This window comes from Dromiciops gliroides, chromosome 1 (assembly GCF_019393635.1).
Source record: "Dromiciops gliroides isolate mDroGli1 chromosome 1, mDroGli1.pri, whole genome shotgun sequence".
In the NCBI taxonomy this organism is placed as follows: Eukaryota; Metazoa; Chordata; class Mammalia; order Microbiotheria; family Microbiotheriidae; genus Dromiciops; species Dromiciops gliroides.
Window position 1 is genome coordinate 471,343,357 of NC_057861.1, and position 17,984 is coordinate 471,361,340.

Sequence of the window (17,984 nt, forward strand, 5' to 3'; positions counted from 1 at the left end):
ATTATGCCAGATCCCATATTCCTCCTCTTGCATTTCCACAAATAGTGACCTTTCTCATTGGAAGCTCTTTAGACCCAACATGCTGAGGAATGGCAATATTGGGGATATCAGTATATGTCACCAAACACAAAGTCACTTTGTCCATATATTCTGAGCCTGAAGTATACCTCAAATTTTATTCTAGTCCACTTAAAAAAGTTAAACTTTGTCATTCAAATGAATATTTTAATTTAATTCATTTGAAATCAATAGTGCTCAGAATTAAATTACATGTTTTCAACTTAACCTACAAGTTGCATAATATAACTAAGCTTCTATACTTATAGCATTAAAAATCACTGTATGAAAAAGGTTTAAACTGATTAAATCAACTGATAATGAATTAGAGAAAGCCTAACCAGAATTAGAGGGAAAATTCTAAAGAAAAGATAAATAAAAATACAAATATTCAAGGATTCATCATTTTCCCAAATCACAATTAACTACATTATATTTTTGCAAAGTATTACCTTCTCCCTCTCCATCATTTACTCTATTTCAAGAGTAATTTTAAGAAAAAGTGCAAATACCATTAATGCAAAGGGGAAGAAAAGTGCCTAAGAAGCATTACAGTAAAACTCACCTTTAGGTAAGCTCAGTTACTTAAAGTATTTCATTCAGTTTATGTACTTCTATTTATTAAAAAACAAAAACTAGTTTGCAAATTGATTAAAGACAAATGATAGTGTAAAATACATTAAACAGGTTATTCTAAAAGGTATGACATGACTACCAATACTACAATTAAAATTAAGATTTTTTCTTAAAATAAGGATATGTCACTATTATCTACCAGTTGCCTACTGATTATAATACTGCTTCTACTGTTTTCAAATCCAGTCCAACTGGTCTTGATGTGGAAAATCACACGTAGCCTCTGACCTTGTCTGTCTCAAACAGACCCTGGCCTTGCTTGCTGTGTTCCAGCTACAGCTGCAGGCCTGTAATCTCTGCCTTCCGACCTTGTCTGTCTAAGGCTCTGGCCTTGAGGTACCCCAGCTGCAACGACAAGCCTCCCCTAACCACTAGGCACCACTATGCATCTTTGTTCGGTGAATAACTGACCTCATATTTGTTTGATAAACTTGCCACTATACCATGCCTACTCTTTTTTGTATATACCCAGGTAGGCTACAAGATTCACCACCCAATGATGGAGGCTTGACACCCCCTTTGGGCTGGCACGTAATAAACTCTCTCTCTCTCTCTCTCTCTCTCTCTCTCCACCTGAAGTACCTGGTTGATTATTTTCTGTATCAATTATGCCGCAACAGTATGGGTTTTTAGCTTACAAAGTAGCAAATGCCCATTCCTATTTTTTGTAATGGAAAATTCTATCTTAAGGAAATGAAAAATTGGTCACAAATTTATAGTAGTGAAATATTATATTCAACAATCAAGACACATCAAAAAATAGTAATAATAGGCTTTGTAGAAGTCATATATTTACCTTGGCTGCATACTCAGCTTTATAACAGATTTTTGTGGCAGACTATCTTGTGATTGTTGTTCACTCTCCTATAAGGATAAATAAGATATTTGATATTACTTTCAAAATCCACACTTTAGAAATGGCTGTTATAACTGTGAAGAATTTCTAACCATAAGCACATAATATAAAATTTCTCCATGTCAAGTCTTAACAAAGTTCAAATTTAATTATTATGTAAGACCAAAATATAGGCAATTAAAAATAGAAAAAAAAAATGGAGCTAGCAGTTTTTAACAAAGAATATAAAGAATATAAAGTAAAAAATTAAAATTTATCATTCAAAAAAAGGTAATTATAAAGTAATAGTAGATGGAGAGCTGGCTATCTTTGAGCCTAGGATAACTTTGGTGACTCCTGCCTCTAACAAACTAGCTTCATGCAACAGGCCAACTAATATTACAAGATGCACACAATATGCTGGCTTACTTTGCTAGGAAAATTTTTTATAGGGAATTTCCTACGCTAGGAAAATCACAGATCCATTAATACTTTTTGTAATACTCAGGCATCCATTACCTCAATGTGTCCTCAATTTATCTTAAAAGAGACACTGAGTCAAGGATGATTATGATAATAGCTGATATCTGTATAAAGTCTATTATGTGCCAGCAAGTGTGCTAAGTGCTTTACAAGTATGATTTAATCCTCACAAAAATCCTAGGAAGTAGGATAGATTATTATTCCCATTTTACAGATGAGGAAACTGAGGCAAACAGAGGTTAAGTGACTTTCCTGGAGTCACAATGCTAATAAGTGTCTGAAGTTGAATTTTTTTTTGGGGGGGGGGGGGGTAAGACAATTGGGGTTAAGTGACTTGCCTAAGGTCACACAGCTAGTAAGTGTTAAGCGTCTGAGGCCAGATTTGAACTCAGGTACCTCCTGACTCCAGGGCCAGTGCACTATCCACTGTGCCACCTAGCTGCCCCCTGAAGTCGAATTTAAACTAAGGCCTTCCTGACTCCAGACCTGGTGTCCCAGATATGTAAGAAACAGTAAGTAAAATTTTTAACTAAGTTCCTGACACAAATAAAAATAATAAAAAATTCAAATGCACCTATGAAATTAAAATACCTATTATTTACTAACAGACACTAACAAAAATGCAAAAGCTTAATTAAAATAATTATTAGTGCCAACAATAAAAGTGTAAATAGAATACTAATTAATAAATTTGCTAATTTTTTTCTTTTCTGTAGTAGATATCAGCTCTATTTAATGATCAGTTCATAAGTCAAGAGAACTAAGAGTTTTTAAGGGCCAGAAAGGTTCTGTCTGAATTGAAAAAACTAATTAAGATCATTCAGAACAAATTTACAGTGACAGTACATTTTGGAGGAAATTAGAAAATGACAGTATAACTGTCAGCCCATCTGTGATTTGACCTAAGAAAAAGTGGAAACCCATTCAAATTTAATTTCTGCCTTTCAAAATCATAAAAATAAATTCTGAATTCTAACAATATTAATACTAGTTAGAATTTATATAATACTTACAAATGTGTCAGATACTATGGTAACTTATGCCCCACCCAGTACTTTCTAATGGGTTCATCATTTTGCTTAACTTATATTATTTAAGTTAGAGGTACCATAGCATTTCCATTTGAATTATTACAAAATGGCTCCAGACACATAAGCTTAGATTTGTTGTTTAGTTTTGACTGTTCATGACCCCATATGGGGTTTTTGTGGCAAAGATACTAGAGTATTTGCCATTTCCTTCTCCAGTGGATTAAGGCAAACAGATGCTAAGTGACTTGCCCAGGGTCACATAGCTAATAGGAGTTGTGAGACTAATTTTAAAAAGCAGGTCTTCCTGACTCCCAAACCAGTGCTCTATCTACTGAGGCACCTAGCTGCTTCTAAGGATAGATTTTACCTACATGCAAATGGGCAAGCCATGGGTCATGGGTCATGGATAACACATGCCATTCTAGTGGATAACATGCATAACACATGCCATTCTAGTGGATAACAGGTAATAAGATAACTATATTTCAATGTTTCCTTTAATTACCCTCTCACACCAAACAAGAACATAGCTATATGTTTCAAAGAATGAAAATACTAAATCAGACAAACTAACCATCTGTAGGAAGGGTATGGATGGGTTAAAGCTGTAGGCATCTTTGTCCTTCAGAATGAGAATATGAGTAGAATCTCTGATTATCGTCTTCAAGCTCATTAAGGAGTGGAAAAGTCTGTGAAAAGAAAATTTACTATTCTGAAAACTCAAATGCCAAGAAAATATTTTTTTTTGTTGTTTCTTTATTGCTAAAATGATCAAACCAAAAGCTTATCATACATATGTGTATAATCAAAAAAGAAAGACACTTTAGCTCTCAAAAACTTCCTTCTCAGAATTCCATTTTTAGGCAAAAAAGAAGTATCAAAACAAAAAAAAAATTGTCTTAATTAAAAATTTTAATTTAATTAAAAAAATTATTATCTTAATTAAAAAAAACTTTCAATAAAATTTTTCTATAATTGTTATACTTTCTTCTATATTTCTCCACAGTGAGAAATAATATTCAGGATGACCATGCTGATTCACCATAAGATCCTTTACCAAAATATCATTGGAATATTTACTGAGAGAAGGAGAATGATATTATTTAGCAATATGTTCAGCAAAGACTGAGTAAAAAAAAGTAAGAGGAGCTCTCTGATTATCCTTCAAAAGTCTACAAGTCAGCTGACGACAAGTCATTTTTGTTATATGATCATAATCCTTTGCCTGGAGGGATAACATTTCTAAAAATGTTACCTCCATATAAGGCCTACCTTGAAATAAGTTTGATGAACTAAAATACTACCATATCTATTTAATCCTTTAAATAATCTAATAACTAGAATTCTGTAAACATCTTGATCATGTTTAAACTCATAAACTCCCAGTCACCAAAAATTAATTCTTTCTCCTTATAGATCACTATCAAGTGATCATCAAGTGGTGATTTTTTTCAATGAAGGAAAATACTGTGTTCTTTGAAAGATTTTTACTCTATTTGCAAAAACCATTTTTGTACAAGTTATGTTTCCTGAAAATGATTAAGTATCTGGAAAAGTGGGCAACCAAAAATATTCACATGATAATACAAATTTCCTTTTTGGGGAAAAGTCATAACCCAGCTAGAGTTTCCATTCTACATACTAGAGTATTTGTTTGAATAAGAAAAAATACTTTCATTTGACAAACAGAAATGCATATAACTTAATTAGGAAGAAAAAACTGGACCAAAACCTTGGAAACTAGAGGCATTAATGAGATCTTATATTCCATAGGTAGCCATGTGGAGATGAAAGGAGTATGATGATGGAGCCAGGTGGGAAGTTTAAAGAAAGAGAATATTCTTCATCAGTTATAATTTAATCATAGTCATTAGAATGCATTAAAAAAAAAATCCAATATAGGGGGGCAAAACCAAGATGGTGAAATAAAGGCAGGGCCTTACTTGCCTGAGCTCTCCAAATTATTTTCCAAATAATGTTAAAACAATGTTTCAAAATTAATTCTGAAGTGGCAGTACCAACAACAGGACAGGTTGAAATGATTTTCCAGCCCAAGACAACTTATAATGTCAGTAGAAAAGATCTGTCTCATTAGGGTGAGAGAGAAGCACAGTACAGTGCTGGCCACCCTAACACACACTGTGCCCCAGAAACAAACACCAGACCTTGAGGACAACTGAATCAGAAGTGATAACTTTCAGAACACTCAGCCCACAGACAGTGAAGTGTTCAGACAACTGGTAAGAAAGGAGTTTAGAGGGGATCCTTTGTTGGCATTAGAAGCAGGACTCTGTTATATTACCCATATGTGGTTCTGGGTTGCAGTCCTAGGGAGAGGTAGAGAACTAGGAGCAGGAACTCTGGACACTATTCCAAGGAAGAAATGAATGCTTGTGATCATTCATAGCTGAAAGCACAGCAGAAGAGATCTGTGACCACTTCTCTTTAGATCATACCACCGTGGAAGAACTGAAAACTTATAGACCAATTCTCTGCCACCCCACCCCCCCAATTAGTTCTAAAATAGCAACATAAAGAAACTGAAGCTTGGGCCAGTGTCCCCTTCAACCTGGGAGCAAAGCTCAACTTAAAGGTAAAAGTCAAGAAATACATAGTAAAATCAGCAAACAAACAACAAATAAAGGACCTGACCATAGAAAGTTACTATGGTGATAGAGAAGATCAAAACAAAAACTCAGAGACAATAATGTCAAAACAGCTATATATAACGCCTCAGCTAAAACTCAGACTAAAGAAAATTCCTGGAAGAACTCAAAAAGGAGTTTCAAAATCAAATAAGAGAGGTAGAAAAAAAGTGGGGAAAGAAATGTCAGTGATGCAAGAAAATTGTGAAAAATGAGTCAACACCTTGGTAAAGGAGGGAGACGCGCACGCACACACTGAAGGAAATGACACCTTAAAAAACAGAATAAACAAAATGGTAAATAAAAGAGGTACAAAAATACATTGAAGAGAAGAGGTCCTTAAAAAGCAGAATTGGCCATATGGAAAAAAGATGTATAAAAATTATTGAAGAGAAGAACTCCTTAATAATAAAACTGGCCAAATGGGGGGAAAGGTACAAAAACTCACTGAAGAAAATAATTCCTTAAAAATTAGAATTGGATAAGTGGAAGCTAATGACACAATGGGACATCAAGAAACAATAAAACAAAATCAAAAGAATGAAAAAGATTGGACTACCTGAAAGCAATGATCAAAAAAAGAGACTAGGCATCATCTTTCAAGAATTTATCAAGGAAAACTGTCCTTATATCCTAGAACCAGAGGGTAAAATAGATATTGAAAGAATCCACTGTTCACCTTCTGAAAGAGATCACAAAATGAAAACTACCAGGAATATTACAGTCAAATTCCAGAGCTCCCAAGTCAAGGAGACAATATTGCAAGCAACTAGAAAGAAACAATGTAAATAACGAAGACTTAGGATAAAACAAGATTTAGCTGTTTCTATATTAAAAGAAGAAAAGTCTTGGAATATGACATTCTGGAGAGCAAAGGAACTAGGATTACACCTACCCAACAAAACTGAGTGTAATCTTGTAGGTGGAAAAAAATGTATATTTAATGAAATCAGGACTTTGAAGCATTCCTGATGAAAAGGCCAGAGCTGAACAGAAAATGTGATTTTCAAATGCAAGACTCAAGAGAATTTAACGATTGGAATGACGCCACCTGCTGGAGACTTACTGTAGAAAAGCTCCTCCATGAAGTGAATGTCTCTGAGGACAAGACCATGAGTCTATTCTTTGGCGTCAGGAAGTGACGTTGGCTTGTGGGAGGAAGAAGGGGGAGCCTGGCGCTCTGACTTGCTCTCTTTCGTGAGGACTCTGGTGGACAAGGGAGCTAGAAATGCACTCTCCCTTTAATAGATAGATGAATGTAGGCCTTTCCTTCTCTCTTTACCAAATTCTTATTCTCCTTAATAAATGCTTAAAAGTCTAACTCTTGCTAAAGCTTATAATTTATTGGCGACTACTCATTAGATATTTTAGACAATATAGCCAGAATTTTAGCTTTAACAAGAAGCATAAAAAGGTAAACAGGAAAGAGAATCATAAAGAATTCAATAAAGTTAAATTGTTTGCATTCCTACATGGGAAGATGATACTTTTAACTCCTAAGAACTTGATCAGGGCACAGATGTAAGTTGAGTAGAATGGAATGATATAAAAAATGCACTGGGAGAAGGAGGGGAGAGATAAAATGGGGTAAATTATCTCACATATGAAAGAAGTAAGAAAGAGCTTTTACAAGGGAAACAAAAATGAGGGGAAGAAGGGTGGTGGGCAATGTTTGAACCTTACTCATCAGAACTGGTTCAAAAAGGAAACAGCATACACACTCAGTTGGGTATAGAAATCTATCTTATTCTACAAGGCAGAAAGAAATGAGGGGATAAGAGGAGGGGTAGGGGAGAATACTGATTGGAGGATGGACTAGGCGTGGTAGTGGTCATAAGCAAAACACCTTGGGTGACCCGGTCCGTGTCCTGTGGAACCAGGCTCTCGGCCACCTCCTCAGAGCGCCATTCCCCCGGGGGCCGTGGGGTTTGGTCGAGGAGGGGGCCTCCCCGCTTCCCCCTCAGTGGAGGAAGCAGCTCTGACCGTGCCACTTGGGACGGTCGGGGTAGGGTGGGGGCCGTTTGGCACCCGCTCGGGTTGGCTGCTTCCCAGGCGGTCGAGCAGTAGGAACGTTTTGGGTTGTTTTTGTTTTTTTAATTTTGGGGAGAAAGCGGGTTGACCAGCACTCCCGTTCTAAGTTTTCTTTTCCAATTTTAGTGAATGTTTTTCTTTTCTTTGAACTAAAGGTTAAGCTCCTTTCCCAGGTCTACAGGCCCCTTTAAAACTAAGGGGTTTTTTTTGTTTGTTTTTTGTTTTTGTTTTTTTAACTGCAAAATGGTACAGATGGAGGGCAAAGATTTCTAAGGCAATCTTACTTTGACAGGTTGATAAACACCAAAGCTAAACCAAGAGAATATCAGATTTAATAGTTTTCCCACCCTGGAAACTGCCTGTTATGCCCCCTGACAAGCTCACACTTCAAATGTTGCCTATTCTATGTTTTTGGGTTAAGAAAGCCCAGAAGTGAACTAGTCAGATGTTCTGTCTTATCCAATTGAATTATGTTCAAAACAAGTTTCTTAAAATTGTCATAATTTTTAATTCCTCTTTGCTGTTATAAAAATAAGCTTTATAAATCATTCCTTAGTATCTGACCTCTGAGGAGTCAGATGACCTATTCTGCTTGGCAATAGCTGACCTTGCTAATTAAAACATTATACTGAGAAGTTCTGGGCCTCAGACTTTTCTATTTCAGATAATTAACTTTACAATGGTCAATGGATATAAATAGGCAAGTTTTCAGATGAAGAAATCAAAGGTATTTATAATCATATGGGGAAAATGCTCTAAATCACTATTAATTAGAGAAATGAAAATTAAAAGAATTCAGAAGTACCTCACACCTATCAGACTGGCTAATATGACAGAAAAGGAAAATAACAAATGTTGGAGATGTGGGAAAATTGAAACACTAATGCACTGTTGGTGAAGTTGTGGTCTGATCCAACCATTCTGGGGAGCAATTTGAAACTATGCCCAAAGGGCTATAAAACTGTTCTTACCCTTTGAACTCAGCTATACCACTACTAGAGCTATATCCTGTGGTTAAAAGGTGAAAGTTTTTTTTAACAGTCGGTTAGCGAAAACTGAAGGACCACCCTTTCGGGGAGGAGACCGTGACAAATGGCTATGCATCTGCTACGTACTCCACCTCCTCTGCTACGTACTCCGCCTCCGTCTGCTAGGCACTCCACTTCCAGGGTGCGAGGTTAAAAGGCAAGGAGAGAACGGAAGTGAGGTCTCTTTCCACTCTCCTTGTCTACTGGTTGCGCTGCACACACAGACGCTGACTGAGGTGCGATAGCACTTGCCTGACGTGGCTCTCAGCCTCAGAGGTGGCCTTAGGTTTTTGGTGAGTTATATATGGGTTTTTGGTGAGTTCTATACGGAATATAGACTAAACTTAGATCTAAGACTATTTGTTTGTACTTCTACTTTCCTATCTCTCTAATCAACACCACCTTGTAATTCTCAAACAATAAAAGTTCTAACTAAAGATCAGAGGCTTCTTCCACTTACTGGTCTGAAAGATAAATAAGGGAAAGGTTAAAGGGGAGTTTAATGCTCTTGTACCCAATTTTAAATCTCACAATCCCAAAGAGATTAAAAAAGAAAGTGGGGGAAGGGAGGAACCACAGTATAAAAATATTTATAGCAGCTCTTTTTCTGATGTCAAAAAATCAGAAATTGAAGGGATACCCATCAACTGGGGAATGGTTGAATAAGAGTTTAATGGTCGAATAAGTTCATATAATTGTAATGGAATACTATTGGGCTATAAGAAATGACAAGTTGGATGCTTTCAGAAAAACCTGGGAAAACTTACATGACTAGATACAAACTGAAGTGAGCAAAATCAGTCAGGAGAACAGCTCAGAGAGACAGCAAATATCTGATAATCAACTGTGAATCAACTTAGCTTTTCTCAGTAATACAATGATCCAAAATAATTCCAGAAAAAGAGCTGATAGAGTCTGCATGTAGACTGAAGCATACTTTTTTTGGTTTTCTTTTTTTTTTTTTAATTTTTCTTTCACAATATGACTAATACAAAAATATTTTACATGAATGTGCAAAATTATCAAATCACTTGCCTTCTCAATGATGGGAAAGAAAAGAAAGAGAATTTGGAACTCAAAATTTTAAAAAACAAATATAAAAAAATAGTCTTTACAAAGTAATTGGGAAAAATAAAATTTATTTTTTCTAACTCTAAATAATTTTTTGGTAATTTAATAATTTGGTGAATATTAAAAAATGGTGGTATGGGATCATGTTGGAATACTACTGTGCTATAAGAAATGATGAGCTTGATGATTTTAGAAATACATGAAATAATGAGGAGTGAAACAAGCAGAACCAAGAGAACACAGATAGAGTAGAAATACTGTTTAAGGATTTTGAGTAACTAAGTCGTTTCAACTATTATAACTACTCAAATGAACTATAAAGGATCTATGAAGGAAGATGCTATCTGCATCCAGAGAAAGAACTGATAAATAGAAGTATTTATAGTATGATTTCACATATTTTGTGTCTAATGATAGCCATGCCAGGGGAGGGGGGAGGAAAAAAAGAAAGTTACATGATAACGTTATTATATATTTAAAAGGAAAAGCAAGTTGTACATAAAAGATTTGCAGTTTTTTTATGTGTAATCCTCTTTTTTTCTATTTTTTCTATTCTGCTATATTATGGAAATGCTGGTTTTATTTATTAAGTTCAGAATTTTAAAACAAACAAAAAAAAAGCCATAAAATGTTTTTTTTAAAAAGTAATTGAAGCTTTCACTTGAACATTAGAAAAATCTGAAGAAATGTGTAAAATACATAGATCCCCTTTATTATTGTAAATGCAATTTTCTTGTCCAGTGAATCCGCAAAAGTTTCAAGTATGGTTTATTCTAAAAGAAGTAGGAAATCATTGCTGTTCAATAGCTTTTGTCTTTAAATTCAATATAAACTATTAATGCCCCAAGTAGATCAGATTTATATAAAAGCTTCACGGTTACACAACACTTAACCTAAATTAGCCTCCTTTCATTTTAATAATAACCTTATCAGGTGGACAATGTAAATAGTCGTTTTACTTTACTGATGAAGAAACTTAGGCTTGAGGAGTACAATATAGTGCATGGAAGACTGGACATAAAACAGAAGAACATGTCTCTCATACTGGGGCTGCCAGTAACTAGGATTCTGGACAAGTCATTTCTATAGGTCTCAGTTTCTTCAATCGGTAAAATGAGGGGGCCAAAGTGAATAAATTTTAAGGACTAACATTCTATGATTCTAGAGATTAAGTGATTTACCCCACATTAATCAACTAGAACACAGAGGTGGAAATTTAGCCCAAGATCTTTAAATGCTATGTTTGATAATTAGGTCTGCACCTCTGCTGGGCTACTTCCCAATTCCACAATAACCTACATGCTTCCAACTCTGTCCTATTCCATTCTTTTCTTAACATTTTATTTTCATATAAACCATGTAATTTTCCTACTTAGAAGCCTAAAAGGGTTCTACATAAGTTCTAATGTAAAAGCATATGCTTTAAGGTTGCTGCATAGTGACTTAGATAACCACAAATTCACAATATCTATTTTGTTCTGTATTTTTATTTATTTGTTAAACATTTCTCAACTTCATTTTAATCTGGTTCTGGCCACATTTTAGAATTTCATCCACCATTGCAGCCAGCCAGCTGCTTTATGACCTTACAACAAATGAAGAGCACTACCTTTTGCACTGGAAAAGACAGTCCATCTTACATTGCTTTTAGAGCATTAGATTGCTAAGATGAAAAAAAATGACTTATTTATTACTAAATGTGTATGGAAAAATGTCTAACTTCCTGTAACTTCTCAACTAGTAGACTCTAAATTGCTCAACACTGCATTATTTCAACAAATGTAATACAATCAGGATGTTACAGTTGGAATGGGTTTAAAGGGAATTCTGTCCAATTTTATAAAAAATAGGTAAGGAAATTGAGACGCAGAAAAAATAAACTTCTTTGAACAAAGTTAGATAGCTAGTTAAAGGAAGAAGAACCATAACTAAAAGTAGGATTCTATCTCTTAATTCTTCTCCCAAATGGAGATCCTATAAAGCAAACCCTTACATTAACCTCCCTTCTTTCATATTTTATAGGTACTTATAGTCCCATTTTCTTTCCCCTTATTTTGTATATTCTTCCATTCTACTTTCAAAGTTGTGCCTGAAAAGAACCCTGATATTACATTTACTTTTTAAATAATTTCAAGAAAGGGAAATAAATCACTAATAATTCATACATGTGCTTTGATAAAAAGGGGAAAAATAACACTATTAAAATTTGCTTATTTAAAATTGTATTTAAATGTGATGACAGTTTCTGATAGTTTCTACTACTATCTAAACAGAGAAATATAACTCCTTATAAGAACAGCCTTTAACATATCTTGAACAATTGCTAATTCAAGATGTTTTTGAAAGTTTTTAAATACAATTTTTGCTAATGACCTGATAATTGTTATCATAACTTTCAAGTGAATGTTTTGAAAATATCTCATCAACATATTATGACAGAAAAAGATACATTCACTTAAATCTGGGTTTGGTGGAAGCAGTAACATAATACAGTAGAAAGACATTGGTCTGGGAAACAAGAGATTTGGTTCAAGTCCTGGTTCCACTATGGATTTGGAAAATCCCAAATTCTTTAATTTGCGGTTTCCTCATGCGTAAAATAGCAATAATGACTATACTACATACCTCAAAAAGTTCTTGAAAAGATCAAATGACACATGAAGTGAGGATAGAGTGAATACAAAGTCAAAGGGTCTGGTTTTCAATTCTGACTCTGTTACTTGTTCCTGTGGAACCCTTAGTTAGGTTAAACATTTAACCTTTCTGGGACTCAGTTTCCTCATTTGCAAAATAAGGGCTATAAAATAAACTCTAAAAGTAGATCCCAGCTCTAAACTTAAGACTATATATAAACTACAGAGATCAAATAATTTCACCAAGTACTCCACAGCTAGGGAAAACAAGTCTTAGCAAATATTTCTTCATAGGAAAAAAAAGTTACCTGATAGTCACACATCTATATTTAGCTTCTTTAAATTTAGTAAAGCTTGTCTTTAGATGATATACATGTAACCTACACCACTTAGCTTATACTGAAAGTTTGATATGGCTTGCCAGATTTTTTTTTTTTCTGGGTGGGGCAGTGGAAGTTAAGTGACTTGCCCAGGGTCACACAGCTAGTTAAGTGTCAAGTGTCTGAGGCCAAATTTGAACTCAAGTCCTCCTGAATCCAGGGCCGGTGCTTTATCCACTGCGCCACCTAGCTGCCCCCCAGATGTTTTACTGTGTTGAGCTTTAACTCCATGCCACAATTAGAGATGAGAGAATGATGTCAACAGATACTATGGAAATAAGGATTATTATTTCTTTCCAGTCATTTGGAATGTTACACTTATTGTGTAACATTATTTTGCAACAAGGATCTTGAACAATTTTCACCATAAAATAACTATACTAATTAGAATACCTGATCAAAATGTTTCAATGCTGTTATACAGCTTTAATTACTTAAACTATAGACATAAAACCACACTCATAATTGGGGAATGTTATGAACATAACAAAATTTAATTGTGCTATATGAAATGAGAAATATGACAGTTCAAAGAAATATGGAAAGACCTGTATGAACTGATGCTGAATGAAGTGAAGAGAACAAGAACAGTTCATTCAAAGACCATAATGTTAGGGGAAACAATTTTGAAAGACCTCCAAATTTTGTTCAAACTAGAAGTCAGTGATCACTTCCAAAGACTGGTGATGAAATCTATCTTCCACAAGCTGGTAGAGAGAGAAGGGATGGGCGAGAGGGGTAAAGAACCATACGTGCATTCTCATGGTAAATATCTTGATGTGTTTTGTGTGACTACAAATATTTGTTATAAGAAAGTTCTTAAACATGGGGGGGGGTGTATTAGTAGACAATACTAGATATACAAAAAGAGCATGAATAAAGATTTTTTTAAATTGCAGAGGGTAGGGAGGAAAACATTAAAAGTGGCAGTTTCATTGTTTCTTATGATCTTTTTCCTTATTCTTTGTGTCTTGAAATGCTTGTGACTGTTGATAATTATAGAATTCTTTTTTAAGAGAGATCATGGGATTCAAATTATCAGTCAAAAGTTCTCATAACTGGGAAGTCAAATATGTAAATTAAATGCATAATTAGTATTTGTTATAATTGGAATAGTGATTGTGGTAAATTTTGATAAAAGAGAGATGCAGTTTCACATGCTTAATGCACACTGTACTAACAAAGTGAGAACATTTTATAATAAACGTGCATACAATACTTATATAAATTAATTTTACATTTTAAATTATGTTAGTAGTGATATACCATCAAAGAGTGAGAAGGGACCTTACAGAACAACTAGTTCAAATTTCCTCCCAATGCCTAACAACTGTTTATTCTGCATATTTGTAAACCTCAAATGAGATGGAAAGCTCAGTACCTCTTGCAGCTGAGCACTCAACTTTTTTATTAAGCCCTTTGAAAAGTTTATCACATATTCACAGCTGTGGTCTTTTCCCTTATAATTTACACCCACTGGTCCTAATTTCATTTTTTAAAGTTATTTAGGAAAAAAGTCTACAACTTCTTCAATGTTATAGCCTGTGAAAGAGAGGTAGTGTAGTATAATAGAAAGAGCACTCAATTTAGAAATAGCGAGGGTAAAGTCTTGTTTCTGTAACTCATTGCTTTATGACCTTAGACAAGTCCCTTCACTGCTCAAGGCCTCATCTTTCTAACTCTAAATATGTGATACTAAGAAATAATTGAAGAAAACTATTATATCTTCATTCTCAGACTAAAATGTCTTTGCTCAAGGCTAAGAATTCCTAATTGCTCTGATCATTCTTTATTTGATATATATCTTTCACCATCCTGATCACCTTCTTCTGCATATACTTTATTTTGTAAAGATGTCTTTCAAAATATGGCTTCAAGAACAAAACAATTCCAAGAGACATAAGCTGACCAAGATAGGCACTTGCCCCAGTATTTGCTTTTATCGTACATTATTTACAGATAATTTATTTAATGATAAATCCTCAGTCAGAAACTCCACTTTCCCCTCCCCTGCAATAACACCATTCCTATATATGACCTGTTTTTATAACAGTTTCTGGCCAAGTGCGGTTTTGCAAAAGATAAGAAATAAAAAAAATTGGGGGACAATATTATCAATGCAATTTAATATATAGAAAACTATATTAAAACAGAAATAAAACAAGTAAAATTAGGCTTAAAATCTATATAAAAAAGAAAAAAATAACCTTTAAAAATACATTACCTAGTGCCATAATCCACAACCACCCAATCTTTAGCAGTTCCTGTAATGGCATCATGATGTTGAAAAAGTCCAAGATTCCTTCTGGCTTCTGTCAGTAACTGATAATATGATGATGAAGGGAACAAACTTGTCTTATGTTTCTGAGCTTGTATTCGTGCAAAAGAATAAAGAATCTCAGCAGCCCTAATAGTACAAAAATATCAACACAAAGCATATTATGTTAGACAATAGTTGTATTTTACAAAAATCTGTTAAGATAAAGCACTGACGTACAGTGGAAAGCATTGGATTTAGAATTAGGGAGTTTGGGTATTAGTGATTTGTAGTTCCTTTAGCATATCATTTTATCTCTTTAGACTATAATTTCCCTACCAATGTAAATGAAGAGGTTAAACTAAACTCTACAAGTTCCCTTCAGCTCTAAATTCTATGACTTCATTAGAAAAAAAGAATCAATGCTAGCAAATTAATTCTTCAATATAATAATTTGATGACACATGGGATTCCTGCTGATTTATGTCTTTTCTATATATATTTTTCTCCCCTGGTGATCTCATCCACTACAATGGATTTAATTTTCATCTCTATGCAGATGACACTCAAATCTATATATCCACATAAAATTTCTCTCTTGGGCTCTACCCCTTGATTTGCCATCTGGTTGCTGCAAATTTTTATTAGGAAGTCTTCATTCAAAACTCACCAGTTACAAAACAGAGGGCAAGGGAGAGGAAAGGGGTTGGAGGTAGGGGTGAATGAGTGAATGAATGAATGAATGAATGAATAAATATAACTCTTCTTAAGAAAGAGGCTACATCATTTCATTCCCTTGCTCAGAATTCTCCATATCATAGTTTTTGAGCCATTTACCATCTAGCTTTCATTTACTTTTTTATTCTTATTTCACATTACTTCATAATTAACACTCTGTATTGACTTTTCTCAAAATTTGACATTAGTGGTGCCCCTTTTATCTAAAATTCATTCTTCCTTTTAAAAAAATTTTTTAAATTCCTAACATAAAAAAATAAACATTTCCAAATACACAGAACAAGAGGACTGTGTATGAAATTGTGAAACTCCATGTCATACGGTTGTAGATTATTTTTATAATTTATTAATATTGTCTGAACTTGGCCTTATGTGGCTAGGAAAAAAAAAAAGCTTGCATTAGAGGATAGACTAAGCCAGGAGGTTGTAAAGGAATGCTTAGATTCCACCCAGTATTTGTTGTGGGGCACCTCAAGTCTTGTTTTGGGTTCCCCCCCAAAGCTTGTCTTGGGTTCCCCAAATTAAACTGATTTACCTGGTTATATACATTCCAAGCTGCCTTTTTCTCTTGGAGGCTACCTATTGTCTACATGAGGCAAATCAGGCAAATATCCTTACGCCCTTATCTGAACTCTATATAATGTAATCAAACACTTATTTCCAGTTCTCTCTACTAATGACCTTATAAATTTCTTTCTAAAACTATTTCATATTTTGGGATTTGTTTTTGTGAGCAACATTCTTTTTTTTAAAACTGTTATAAATTCTACGTTACTTTCAAAAATATTCTGGTCTAAGGTTCTTTCTGAAGTTCAACTATTCTCTTTTATGCATTTAAAAAAATGAACAAACCTTCGATGGCCTAAAAAACCCACTATTGATAATTCCTCTATGTTCCCTTATGCTTACTTCCCATTAAAAACCAAGAGGGGAGGGGGAAGAAAAATAAAACAAACCAAAAAAATGACTTTTGTAACAAGAATGGTCAAACAAAATAAAGCCACACCCCGTCCAAACATGTATGTTTTTTTCTGTACCTAGTGGTAATCACCTCTGTGTGAGGAGATGGGTAACATGCTTCATCAGAAGTCCTACAGAAATATGGCCCTGCCCAGACTTTTAAAATCTTTCAAAGTTTATTTTCTTCAAAATGTTGCTGTCCTACCATACATTTTTTCACCTGGTTCTGCTTATTTCACTATGTAAATTCAAAAAGGGCTTGGTGATTTCCTATGAAACTGTCTGTGGAATCTTAAGAAATAATATGAAGCAATATTTTATTGCATTCATATACCATTAAATTTGGAGTCATTTTCCAATTAATTGGCCTTTCTTTTTTCTTTTCAATCTCAGCTTCAAGATAAGGAATTTTCTTTTACTATACAACAATTTCCTCCCTGGTATTATCTTCCCTCTTAATCTCCCTTCCCTTCCCCACTTATTTCTCTGTTGAAGTTGAGATTATTTCTACAGTTTGTCTCTGTGTGCTTTTAATCCCCTTCAGTTTATTTTAGAAAACAGTAAGAATCACTTTATGCCATTTCTGCTTCCCCAGGGTTTGTTTACTCTTCTAAGTTTCAGTTCTTCTTTCTACATGAGTGTTTTTATTTTCCTCACTCTTCTCTTTTACCTATTCAAACTCTCAGAACATAACTGATCCACCCTCAGGAACTCAGCAACTCAGCTGCTTTTTTTTTTTTTAACTTTTTAACTGTTTAAAAGACATTAAGGTGACATAGAGCAAAAATAGTGGAGTAAAAGGAGCCAAGCTCTCCCAACATCTCTTCCAAAAAACCTTAAAAAGAATGCTGGAGTGGCAGAGCCAAAAAAAAAAAAAGATATGAGTGAGAAATTTTTCCAAGCCCAAGACAATTTAGGAGGCCAGAAGGAGAGCTCTCTGACATTGGGATGGGGGCTGGTCTGGTGTGCAAGCATCAGAAACACCAGCTGTTCACCTTGAAGGCAGCTGCAATAGCAACAGCAATGTCAGGAACTCTAAGCCCAGAGATGGTAAGGAGATGGAAAAACAGGTCAGAAAGACATTACAGGTGCTAGCACTGGACAAAGTGGGAGTTATTCTTCAATTCCACTGCCTATACCCAGTTCCAAGTCATGGTTCCAAAAAAGAAAATAGACCTTATGGTCACAAGGCAGGAGGG

The 17,984-nt window shown here is 34.5% G+C and overlaps 1 protein-coding gene across 1 annotated transcript in view; it reads right to left on the reverse strand.

Annotated features, from left to right (window-relative positions):
* The window catches only part of MAN2A1 (mannosidase alpha class 2A member 1), a 205,799-nt gene that overhangs the window by 82,473 nt on the left and 105,342 nt on the right, over window positions 1-17,984 (reverse strand). Inside the window, exons 10-12 of the mRNA XM_044003273.1 lie at window positions 15,055-15,237; window positions 3,617-3,731; window positions 1,490-1,557 (exon numbers count right to left, since the gene is read on the reverse strand). Coding sequence (XP_043859208.1) covers window positions 1,490-1,557; window positions 3,617-3,731; window positions 15,055-15,237 — 366 coding nt within the window. The remainder of the gene's footprint in view (window positions 1-1,489; window positions 1,558-3,616; window positions 3,732-15,054; window positions 15,238-17,984) is intronic.